Source organism: Nelusetta ayraudi, unplaced genomic scaffold (assembly GCF_046127955.1).
Source record: "Nelusetta ayraudi isolate G7.1 ecotype Tasmania unplaced genomic scaffold, CSIRO-AGI_Nayr_v1 ptg000136l, whole genome shotgun sequence".
Lineage (NCBI taxonomy): Eukaryota > Metazoa > Chordata > Actinopteri > Tetraodontiformes > Monacanthidae > Nelusetta > Nelusetta ayraudi.
The window spans coordinates 2,828,285-2,840,662 of NW_027466186.1; the positions used below are offsets into that span (position 1 = coordinate 2,828,285).

The 12,378-nt window shown below is 39.8% G+C and overlaps 1 protein-coding gene and 1 long non-coding RNA gene across 2 annotated transcripts; both read right to left on the minus strand.

The window, feature by feature from the left end:
* Positions 1-287: 287 nt before the first annotated feature.
* LOC142879385 (uncharacterized) lies at positions 288-2,973 on the minus strand. The gene is made up of 6 exons (XR_012925294.1): positions 2,951-2,973; positions 1,531-1,575; positions 1,111-1,143; positions 632-706; positions 466-490; positions 288-321 (listed from the first exon to the last, which is right to left on the minus strand). It is a non-coding gene; the product is annotated as an uncharacterized LOC142879385 (long non-coding RNA).
* A 3,796-nt stretch (positions 2,974-6,769) lies between these two features.
* Positions 6,770-10,776, minus strand: LOC142879383 (uncharacterized). Its single transcript, XM_076012632.1, has 6 exons — positions 10,574-10,776; positions 10,154-10,294; positions 9,769-9,977; positions 9,252-9,399; positions 8,884-9,006; positions 6,770-8,801 (listed from the first exon to the last, which is right to left on the minus strand). Exons 2-6 carry the CDS (start codon positions 10,254-10,256, stop codon positions 8,734-8,736), a joined length of 651 nt encoding a protein of 216 aa, XP_075868747.1. The 5' UTR covers positions 10,257-10,294; positions 10,574-10,776; the 3' UTR covers positions 6,770-8,733.
* Positions 10,777-12,378: the final 1,602 nt, after the last annotated feature.

Sequence of the window (12,378 nt, forward strand, 5' to 3'; positions counted from 1 at the left end):
ATGAAGGTGAGAAAAAGCCAACGGAAAAACATTGTATTGCACATGTGTTCTGATGGGAATAATACACTTTTCTGAATAGATCTCACTGATCACATTCCTAGCAGTGTAGACTTTAATCGTGTTGCATAACATCAACAGCATTTCCTTTTAAAACAACCGATGGAATATGTTACCACCTCGATAAAGGTGTTATCACCTGAGCTTCTGCTAACCCTCCTCACGCACCCACCCTTTCCTCCCCCGTCTGTTGACTTTGCCTTCTTGAGGAAACTGGTTTGTCAGGTCTCATATCAGATTTCACTGCTGTCATCGTCCCCTTTTCTGCATGAGCGGAGGGCAGAGCAACAATTAGCACGGCCATTCGAGGGAAAGGTGAAGAGACAAATAAGACAACAATTTGGAAAAGAGTAAAATGGCCATATATTAAAATTTGGACAAATGTGTGGAAGGAAAGAGAAAACCTACCTGTTCCTCCTGTTGCACTTGGTGTCTGTAAAGAAGAATTCAAATATTTTAGTTAGGTTATTATAGCTCTGCCTCATCATAAAATCTATTAAATGGAATGAGTAAGCAAAATCTTGTGACAATTCTTTTGTACTGACTCATTTTGAGTATGTTTTTCAGCACTTACAGACTACAACTCCAATTCCACCAGCCACCAATATGCCGGAAAAGATCAGACCTCCAATTCGTAGCCTTTCATAGTCTATCAGAGAGAAAGAAGTCAGGAGGAAACAAATCAAAACTACACCACTATATCTAAAAACTAACTAAAAACATTACTTTTTTTTTTTTTTTTTAAACAAAACTAACCTTTCACATTAAAATTAATTAACAAGATAGTTTGCTTTCTGTTTTTTCCACATTCCAAATCCAATGTTTTTTTTCCACACACAAAGTAAGTTCTGGTTCTAGTAAGCAGTTAATTTGAGAAGATTTAATTTTTAGAAGTTTAGAGTTAATTTTTAGAAGTGTCTTTACTTACTGTAAACAAATGGATCTGTCAAAATTGGGGATAGGAAACAAAAATATTAGTGACAAACAAACACACTGTTCACACTGTTTTTTGGCAAAAAAGAGCTTTTAGTGAGTTAATTAAGATGGCCTTACTTGCTTCAGCCTCCGTAAAAAGGGCGAAGAGCGCTGTGAGAGCATACAGAAAAAGGGTTCAATTTGTAGTGGTTGCACTCTTGAATATGTCATCATGCTGCCAGCATAGTTTTTTTTAAGTACACGATGAGGAAGTTCATTTGTGCAGGATGTTAAGGTCATTAAAATGATGTTTGTGTTCTCATGAGTCCTTTGGGAAATGGCACACATGAAATATTTTGTTTGCTCCTGCTTGTAACTATTAAGTGCGAGAGCTGTTGTTATGAAATATCTGCAGATACTTTCACTGCAGCTCCTGTTATAAGTTACATACATGTTACTTGTTGCAGACATGTTGTAAACTCAATGGTGAGTTTTAAAGAAGTTTTATAATCCCACGTAGTACATGCATGTAGCGTGTCTGTTTTTGACTTCAGTTACCTGCCAGAAGAACCACAACAGTGAGACGTCCCATCTTGAACACAGCTAAAAGAGACCGATTTAGACAGAAAGAGAGGTGGGGGGGGGGGGGGTTGGTAGAGAGAGAATGATTGTGTGAGAGAAAAAACAACAGAAAGGGAACATAAAGTGCTGGTTCTCACACGCATACATATGCACATATGCACACAAGCAACAAAGCACACCCTTCTTGTCCTCCCCAGGAAGAGTGTCCTTGTTATGAGAGAGGTCAATGTCTCGTCAGCAGGGATGCATTGTGGGGTGTTTGGAGAGTAAACAGCGGATCATTTCTTGTCTTGGGGCAAAACTCAGCAGGTGACCGAGACTCTGCTTAAACTACTCACACGAGCTGCAGGCCAAACACTGTCATGTGCTTTAGTGTATCTCTTTTTAGAAATTCCAGTGCCTGCTTCATATGAATAAATCAATAAATGGACCCTAGGTTATGAATAATTTTTCAAAGTATACATAAAATCCCATTGTGAGAAAAGCCCATATGCTATAATTTATATAGCATCTTAACAGAATTTTAATCCTTTAACAATGTCCTTAAATTTTGAAATTTACTTGTGATCCTTAATGCTGTCACAATCAATTAAAGTATGTAGAATGTAAGAAAAAACAACAACAAAAAAACACCAAATTACATATTGACAATAATGTCAAAGAAGGATCTTGGCAATTACAATCCTTCGGCTCTTCTTTTTGGACACATACTTTTCATCTGAGAATAATTTCAGTTATCATAAACATTCTTGCTTGCATTACTTTTTCAATCATAACAGATTTGTACTGTATTTTATTCAAATATTACCAGCTAATGACAACAAAGATGAAACAGGAATTGCTCATCTAGCAGTTTTAGTTCACTTTATGGTTGTCTTTGCTTGCCCTTAGAAAATTCCGCTGCAACCTTCAGCTCACATGACCTCTGTCAAGGTCTAACCTTGTTTTTAAGGCCTCACAATGACATTTCTCAGTCATTGTGAGACTTCCCAGCACCAAAGATTATGATTACGTTGCTACACAGAATAATATGTAGTATAATATAGTGGGAACAGTAAAGTTCAGTGACAGTCACATTTCTTTTTACCAACAACACAATATTGCAGTTTCATTCTAAATCACTGCAGTACAAGGCAAAAAGTGTTGCAGTAAGTCTAGGATTATGAAATAATGCACTAAACCACAGTTTGCAGATGTGTAACACCTTTCACCTTTCCAGTTGAAAATCTCAACCTGTGGTAAAAATGCCTAATGGCCTCCAGTCACCGCTTCCATCCATTTACATAAAAAAACCTCTCCATCACGAAAAGCTTTCATAATTGTGTTTGTCCAAGAGGCCCTGTGCCACCTGAACTCCCCACCCTGCCCGTCTTCACCCTAAAGTAGCCGTTCTTACCTGCGCTGATGCTTCAGGTGCGGAGGAGCGTGTGAGAGTGTTCCGAGACGCGTCTCAAAGCGTGTATTTCTTTTTCACTAGAATCAAAGGCGCCTGCTCCTCCTCTTTGTTTTGGATGTAAACTCGAGCGTGTGCTCGTGCCCAATGTGAATTTGCTGTTGGCGTAAAGGTGACTGTTTATGAACGCAAAGGAGACCAATGGCAAGTGTTGTTTCATAAACAAAAGGGACTTGATTTCACTGCTTGATGTAATTGGCCTATGTGCACCACAGTAAACCGTGTCCTTAGTAGTGTGTGGTGCAGTGAACACTGAACCTGCACCCAGCAATCGAGGCTACAACTCCACCGCCTCTCTTGTTTTAAAGATCAAAAGTTAACATGATTCAAAGAGAATCTTGTGTTATTTCTTCCAAATTGTTAGTTTTCTTGTAAGTTATAGTTAAGTTATTAGTAGTTTTTAATATTTTTGGCACTGAAGGGTGCCTTTCACCACCTTCATTTATTATTGACTGTTGGAATCAGGAGGGGGGTTGTAGCTTCAAAGGCAGGTAGGGAGATTTGCATGCTTAAACCTGACTGCAGAGAGAAGTTGGAGAACACGTATACAGAGGTTGTGTGATGTCACTTTCTATTTTAGATGACATGACACTGCTAGTTCTCCACAAAGCAGGTTGCTCTTTTCAATCGTATCAATGAAAATTGATACGATACAAATGCAAATCCGTGATAATTACAATATTCATTTTAATTATATTTTGCAATTTCATTTTACATGGGTGCTTAAAAAGTGTGAACCCTGATAGAACGTCGTCCTGGATCTATTTATACCTGTTGTTGCAGTGGCGGAGCTGTGGCATGCATCTGACTCTTAACAAATGATAACAATGTGAGGACACGCATACCTGTGTGCGTGCGCGCAGACACACACACACGGTTGTCACCACCACTTGGCAGACAGATTGGTAGTGGCGACGAGAGGGTAGAGAGAACTTTACGTCACATCTACGTCATTTTAAAGATGTCACGGTATTTTTGGTTGAATTAATATACTTTAGTTAGAGTCTTTGGCTTTTTGTGTATCTATAGATATAATTCTACTAATTTTTATTTACGCTCTTAGCCCAAGGTCAGTGTATGAGATAAAACAACAAAATACAAAAATCAGCGTAGAAACAGAGGTCAGACAAAGGTCACTTGATAACATGCCATGTTACTGAGGGTATGAAAGAGGTCATTAGACACAGGTTTTTTTTTAAGAGTGGCATTTCCTGGTACGCATTTGCAAGAAATGAGAGAGTACAAGTGAAAGCCTAGTTTGCTCCACTTGGTTGAAAATGAGTCAAACTACACAGACCTGAATGAAATCACCAGACCAGATAGGTTTGGAATGTTTTTAAGACTGAAAGTGATGGCGCTATACTCATGTTGATGGTTTAGTATCATAAACGCAAAGTCCTTTTCTCACTAGAGTCTATTTACTGCCTTATTGGCCCGCCATAAATGTAATAACATTTTAGAGGTGAGGCTAAGGTCACTAATATGTGTAATAGTTGCAAAATCTTTTGCCGGCCTTTCTAACTGGCTCGACTGCACTTGTTAGTTTTCTGGTTAAATTGTAATGGGACTGGATTGCCTGTATTTCACCTGGTAATGATAAGAGTGGGGAAATAAACTCGTCCATTGTCTGTTAAAGGTCATCTTAAGAACCCACAGAGAACAATGTAGGTTATCAGCACGGCGCATGCACACACACGGGTCTCTGTTATGACGGTATTCACCGTGTTTGTCCATAAACATTAAACGTGAAGGACTAAGAGAGACTCCCAAAGAATGGTAGAGATCTTCTTTACAGTTTGATTTTTTTTTATTTTTAAAATAGTGTAACACCAGTAAATGATGGCAGGTCTGTGCTACTATTCATCCTTTTTTTGTACATCTAAGATATGACACTGATCATTGTGAGACCTCGGCGCAATGTGGAGATATCAGTCGGACAGAAACCTATCATGGAGTGAACCGAGGTGTAGCCGCACAGCTGAGCAAACACATTGCTCCACATTGCGTTGTGTTGTATCAACTAAAAGACGAGGCAGAATTCTCTCCCGCTGGCTACCCTGTGTGCACGAGAGTGCGTTCATCTAGGCATGTGTAAATTTGTTTGTGCATGTGTGTGGCCAGGAAAGTGGCGGCCACAGTCTAAGTCACTTCAGAGCAAAATGAAACCAAAAATGAAAAGCAAAAAAACAGTTTGTCGACTTGTGTCCGGTTTGTAAAACTGCCTTTTGTTTTACAAACCTGACACGAGTAAGGCCAACATGATTTCCACCACGTTTCCTTGTTCAGTGACGTGCAGTATTTGCATACCAATTTGTGCTCAACTTGTTTGGTAGCAGTTTGTAAGTATTAAATTGAAATGGTTTTGTGCCATCAGCCATAATTTAGTGTTTGCTCATGTTTTGCGCGTTTGCACTGTTAAAAAAACCACAACAGTGTCTGTGTCATGGAGCAGGATCGTGTGAAGCCAGCCTCCTAAGGGAATTTCCCCCCCACCCACTGAGCTTGACTTTCTCTATGCCTCCCAAAATATCCAAGATAAAAACTGATTTGAGGTTGAGGTCACTTTTCACCTCCATTTGCATTAATCTTAGATGTTTCGGGTGCATGTTTCAAGAACAGTGAGAGACTTGAAGGAGATAAACTTAGACTGTGTTAATAATAATAATAATAATAATGATAATAATAATAATAATAATAATAATAATAATAATAATAATAATAAAAAAGAATACCAAATTGTAGGTCCACATGTTTTTTGTAGAGCTAAATAAAACACAGTTAAACAAATGTTTGCATTAATAAGGAACCCTTCAAGAATCTACTCTATGATTCCAGCTGACCCGTGCACAAGCAGCCAAGAATACCACTAGTGTTTACCACTAGGGGGAAGTGTGGGATTCATCAAAGTGGAGACATGTTTCCTCCAAGTTCTCACAAACCTATAAAGCAAAAAAACAAAAAAAACAAACAAAACTGGAACAGCAGGAAACAAACAAATGAGTCGCAATAGGAAAATGCAAGAGGTGGAAGAGGCAAATAGGACTCAAAACCACTTTGGTTTAAACTTAAAGCTGACAAGTAGTGTGTTGTGATTCCATTGAATTATAAAATATAAAAAATATAAAATACATATAAAATGTATAATAAAATGCCAAAAAACGCAAATGTCAGCAAAAGAGAGCATGAGTGAGAAAGAGAAGAATATAAATGATTCCATTTCTTTTGAAACTGTAGAATGAATTACTGTGTATGATCCTGACTCTTCTTTATGAAAGTAGGAACAGCATTGTTATCATTCATTACATTTTAATACATACAAGATATAGACGGTCTATATTTTTGAATTAGGGTTAACTAAATTCAGTAATAGATCGGCAGGCTATGCTCAGTACCTCCCCTTGGTGAATTAGTGCTGAATTTGCGGCTGGGAAGTTCGCACCCTCTTCTTCTTTCCCTTCCTCATATTTACAGACACCACAGGCTGTGGGCTGTGTCGATTCTTACCCAGTGCTTTCATAACAACATGTCACAATGACGCAGCGATGTGATCAAACCATTTCAGAAATTTCAAGTAATCATTTTTATTTCATGTTACTAGAGTGGAAACAATTTTGTGGATCCAAATTGTATGGTCTTAGAGTGAACAATTTAGATTGAAAGTTCTCACAGAACATAGCCGTAACATTATTAACAGTGTTTAGAGTGACAGGCTCATGTTTCACACCACGCACACACATAGCTCACAAACTCATGTAAAAACACGTTGAACACATTTTTTTACATGCTGTCAAACAGACCAGCAGTGTCAACACATGACAAAATGTCACAGATTAAACGAATATATACAGTGCCATGAAAAAGTATTTGCCCCCTTCCTGATTTTAGATTTTTAGATTAGAAATTTCTTGTCATTGTACAAAATACAACGAAATTCAGTAATACCTGGTATAAGGTCGTTTGTACGCCTCACTCAAAAGACAGTTTAGTAAACAGTAAACTGACAATAGAATCCAGTACGAGTCGTGCTGAGCCGCTGCGTGCCGCCATTCTGCTTCCGCTTTCCCGCTTTCTGTGTTCTTTGAATATTTAACACACAAAGGTTTCAGTTCATCAAACCAATTTTTAATATCACACAGAGACAACCCAGGGAAATATAAAATGCAGTTTCTAAATAATGATTTGATTTACCAAGGGGGAAAAAAAATGTAAACCTATCTGGCTCTATGTGAAAAAGTAATTGCCCCCCCCCCCCTTGTTAAATCACAAAGTAACTGTGACTAACCACAGTTTTGAGAAAGCTGAGTTCAATTTCACAGGCCACACCCAAACCTGATTACCGCCACATCTGTTGAATCAAGAAAACACTTTAATGGAATCATCTGTCAGACAAAGTGAAGTAGGCCACAAGATCTCAAGAAACAAACTCATCATGCCACGATCCAAAGAAATTCCAGAAGAAATTAGAAAAAAGTGATTGAAATTTATCAGTCTGGAAAAGGTTACGTAGCCATTTCCATGGTTCTAGGGCTCCAGCGAACCAGTGTCAGAGCCATTATCCACAAATGAAGAAAACTGGGAACAGTGGCAAACATTCCCAGGAGTGGTCCACCAACTAAAATTACTCCAAGAGTGTGACGACTCATCCAGGAGGTCACAAAATAACCTAGAACAACATCCAAAGAACTGCCTGGCCCTGGTCAGTGTTCACGACTCTACCATAAGAAAGACACTGGCCAAAAATGGCATCCATGGGAGAGTTCCCAGGTGAAAACCACTGCTGTCAAAAAAGGACACAAAGGCTTGTCTCACATTTTCCAAAGACATCTTGATGATCCTCAAGATTTTTGGAAAAACATTCTGTGGACTGATGAGTCAAGAATTGAACTTTTTGGAAGGTGTGCGGCCCGTTACATCTGGTGTAAAAATGGCACAGCATTTGATAAAAAGAACATTATGCCAACAATGAAGCATGGTGGTGGCAGTGTGATGGTCTGGGGCTGCTTTGCTGCCTCAGGACCAGGACAAATTGCTATGATGATATGTTGATGGAACAATGAATTCTGCTGTCTACCAGAAAATCCTGAAGGACACTGATCTGAAACACACCAGCAAGTCCACCTCTGAATGGCTCAAGAAAACCCAAACAAAATTAAGGTTTTGGAGTGGCCAAGTCAAAGTCTGGATTTAAATCTACGTGAGATGTGGTGTGACCTTAAACGGGCAGTTGATGCTAGAAAACCCTCCAATATGCCGGAGTTGAAGCAATTCTGCAAAGAAGAGTGGATGATGAGAAGAGAAGCGATGTGACAGACTCATCACCAATTATCACAAACGCTTGATTTCAATTATTGCTGCCAAGGGTGGCACAACTCGTTATTAGGTTCAGGGGGCAATTACTTTTTCACATAGGGGCAGATAGGTTTGGATTTTTTTTGTGCCTTAATAAATTAAATTGGCAGTCTGTGGGGGACCACTGGTTTAAGACACTAAAGGAAAGCGATTGTGCTTTAGCTACAAATAGTAAATGGCGCCATGTGTATCATTCGGGGCAAAGGGTACATGACAAAATGACAAGCAGGGAGGAGAATTTGTTTTGCATATTTATATTCATCGTGACCCAGTTAGTCTAACTTAAAATACTTGAGTTTCTTTCCTTATTTTGCTCTTAATTTGTTGTTGACTTTATCCAACGCTTGGTCAGTTTCCCGAAACGTCAAGAGGCCTCCTTAGCCTTCTGTTCCCGAGTGGTCCTTCGTGACAATCGTGTCCAAATCGTCTTCCACGTCTTCTCCGCCTGCAGAGGCACACAAGCATCATTTTCTACCCGCCCATATTTTGCTTCCAACTCTGCCGAAATGAAGTTTTGGTGGGCTTACTGAAGCACTTCCGGAAGCTCTCGGATCTCTGTAGCGTGACAAAAAACAGAGCAGCCACCAGCAGGGTGCCAAAGAAAGCACCAATGAGGCAACCAACTAGAGTGGCGTAGCTGATGCCATTGTCTTGGGAACAGTGGCAGAGAGAAGAAAAGAAAATGACGGTGAAGATGAAGGCACAATGAATGTGTTTGAAACGTTTTTCTTTTAACTTTGTTATAAAGAGTATTGATAACATTTGATATATTGTGATATTCACTATATTAAATGTGCGTTAATGCTTATCTTGTTTAAACTAACACTTAAAAATGTTAAAATTAACTTATGCTTATTATAAGGACCTTAATATAAAGCATTACCAGAGTATTTACCATAAACGTGTAAAACTGCAGTAGGTGCATCAGTGTTGCCTGCCGTCTGGCACACGACTCTTGTTCCGTTGTCAGAGAGAGAAGTTCCCTTGAGGGTCCACACAGCCAGCGACTCTCCACCCTTCATTGCACAGCTTCCATAGAGAGCCTGAGGACGGAGGCAGGGACGGAGGAAAGAGGCAAATAATGGACACATGATGGGAGAGGAGCTGACTGTGGCTGCTGATAAAGCCAGCAGTAGCAAGTTGAGAACGTTTCAACATTCAGATAAAAATTCAGAAACTAAATACAATACATGAGTGCAAGATGAAATAAAATACAAACTCTTGTACAAGCTCAGGTTGCAGAAACATGATGCACTGGTGGGGGCAGCAAACACACAGAGTCTCAATTGACTCTTTTTGCACATGTGGTGAACCAATCGTTTGATGGCATTCTGACAGTTACCATTCGACATGATGGTGAAACGTGACTCAGAAGTCTAGAGTGAATTGCAGTGAGCAGGGCACTGCCTTACCTGGGTAATGTCTTCCATATGTCCGGATGGGCAGAGTAGGCTGTAGTTGCCGTGACTACCATAAAAGGTGAAGGTAACGTTAGGAGAGCCATCCGGAACGCCACACTTGAACACAGCAGGATCCCCCACAGCTGCTGTGACGTTTGTTGGCCGTGTGAGGTAACCGAGTGCAGGTTGCTTTGTGGCTGAAGTGGTGCTGGTGTCCTGACCTGGAGCAGTGATTGAGAGGCAAGGAGTGAATGAATTAAAACACACTTTTAGAATTTTTTTGTCATGTCATTACAAAATGTCATTAATGATTAAACGAATGTGAGCTGCATGTATGCAGCTCACATTCGTTTAATCATTAATGATATTACTTTTGACATTTTGGATGAACAGTTACCTGAAGCTAAGGCTGGCATGGTGATGTGGAGCACAGCCAACAACAGCAAGCAAATAGAAACATCCTTCTTCCTCCTCATCTCTCCTTTTCTTCCCCTCTCCATTCTTCCTCTTTCTTATTGCCGCACCTTAGTCTGCAAAACTTTAAAAGAAAATGTGCTTTACGATACCTTTGCTGCCATCATCAATGTACAGTTTCCACTCTGTGCAACATGATTCCATGTTAACCACACTGGCAGTATTAAGTAAAAAAACAAAAAACAAACGAAACGATGACTGAAACAAAAATAAACATGGAAAATCAACACTTCTGACGAAATTCATAAGAGCTTAGGACTAATTGAGTAAACATTACAACACCGTAACATTTCCTCAAAAAACATTGTTCAAACGTACATATTACATTTTTCTTAGCACTAACCGCATGTTAAGCATGAAATTCCGGAGCAGGTTCTGCAGGCAGATTCCTTATATGCAGCAACAGGTCACCCCAGGCCACACCGTTTCACGTCAAAAGAGCCCAATGTCGCTGGAACTAGACTGCCAGTTCTTCATATGCCTTTGAGCTCGTCCTCGCAATGCTAAGTCTCACTTTGTCGCTCTTTCTCTTTCCAGACTAACAAGGGAGAAAAACAGCAAGGCACTTGACGGCATGTGAAGGTATTTGCTTCCTGATTTACCAGAAAGATTTCTGGTAACTGGTTAAGCCAGCCCAGCCGGAGACTATAATAGGAGCAAATCCTACTACCACTATGCCCATACACACACACAAACACACACGTTCCTAAAACTGACCTTAACCTCTGTTCAATTCATACATGTAAATGTGAGTGTGCCTGTCAGTGTGTGAAATTTAACAATGAAGATGTAAGAACACACACACACACACACACACACACACACACACACACACCTTATCACCTTTTATTTCTTCTTATTTCTTTTACAAAATGTCATACAATGCATTGATTTCTTGCATTTCTTCCAGCATGATAAACAGAATTCCATGAGAATTCAAATGGATTTATTTGCACTATTTTTCTGCAGTAATGTCTTGCGCCAGTTGCTCATGCTGGGGCGGGCGAAATAAAAAGTGAAGACGATAAAAAGTACAAGGATGAGTTTAACTTCCCAAACAATCTGCTGTTGTCTGTTAGAGTGAAAGAGAAGATCTAACCCAGGGGTCTGCAAACTTTTGGACTGGTGGGTCACAATGGGTTGTAAAATTTGATGGAGGAGCCAGAGCAGGAGCAGATGGATGAAGGGTTTTGGTGGTGGTCGCGTATGGCCCCCGGGCCGTAGTTTGCCCACACATGATCTAACCTATCAACTTTTAAGCCTACTTTTCCTGAATTTTAAAGTTCATCTTCTTGAATTTAAGCACTTGTTTACACTTTTACCCGTCCAAATTTATTTCAGGCCTGTGATTTTCTAATTCTCAGCATGATCCCAAAGCTCATCAGTCATTGATGAACTGAATTGTTTGAATGGAATCGTCGTCTTTGTCAACTCCTTCTGGTGGTTTGTGGCAAAGCAGAACCCGCTCACCCAAAATGAAGAATGAGATGAGAACAAGCATCTGTCGTGTGAAAGTAAGAGATCTGACTCAGCTGCATGCATCATGCTGCTACCCGAACATTTCCTCTAAATCTATTTTAAAAACATTGACACAGTGATCCCCCGCACATCCCCTCTGAGTCGAGGCCACAGTTCATCAGGAGCTGTAGGAGCACCTGCGCTGATCCATCCTGGCCGCAATCAGTTGGGATCTATGTAATGAGGCTGCAGTTCTTCGCTCATTTGGTTGTGTCTTCTGGAGAGTCAACACCATCACACAGCAGTTTTATTGCGTTTGGGGTTTTTTTTGGTCGCCACAAGAGGCCATTTTGTGCTTTGTTTTGTTTTTTTCTTATGTTTTTCATGTGCAGTGTTTAGTTTCCCCAGGTGGGGATGAAAAACCTTTATATGAATTCCAGGAACATTAAGAAATACCTCATATTTCCCTTTTAATGCGGTCCACTGTTTTGTGCTGCTCAGAATGATCAAATTCATCTGTCAGTAACAAGGAACAACGTTGAGAAAATAAATGAAATTAAGTGGCAACACAAAAATGCAAACTTTCTTTTAGTCATCTTATATTAATGAAAATGTTATTCGTTGAAAAGCTAATAAAGGCGCGTCATGTTCTAAGCTAAAGCCACAAGTTCTCTGCAATTTGCACTTTGC

What these genes read in the sequence shown, in the direction of transcription:
- LOC142879383 (XM_076012632.1), bottom strand. Translation starts at nt 10,256, where the DNA reads ATGGAGAGGGGAAGAAAAGGAGAGATGAGGAGGAAGAAGGATGTTTCT. An exon ending in ATATGGAAGACATTACCCAG is followed by an intron (nt 9,400 to 9,768) that starts GTAAGGCAGTGC and finishes CTCCGTCCTCAG; the next exon opens with GCTCTCTATGGAAGCTGTGC. An exon ending in GAGCTTCCGGAAGTGCTTCA is followed by an intron (nt 8,802 to 8,883) that starts GTAAGCCCACCA and finishes GTGCCTCTGCAG; the next exon opens with GCGGAGAAGACGTGGAAGAC.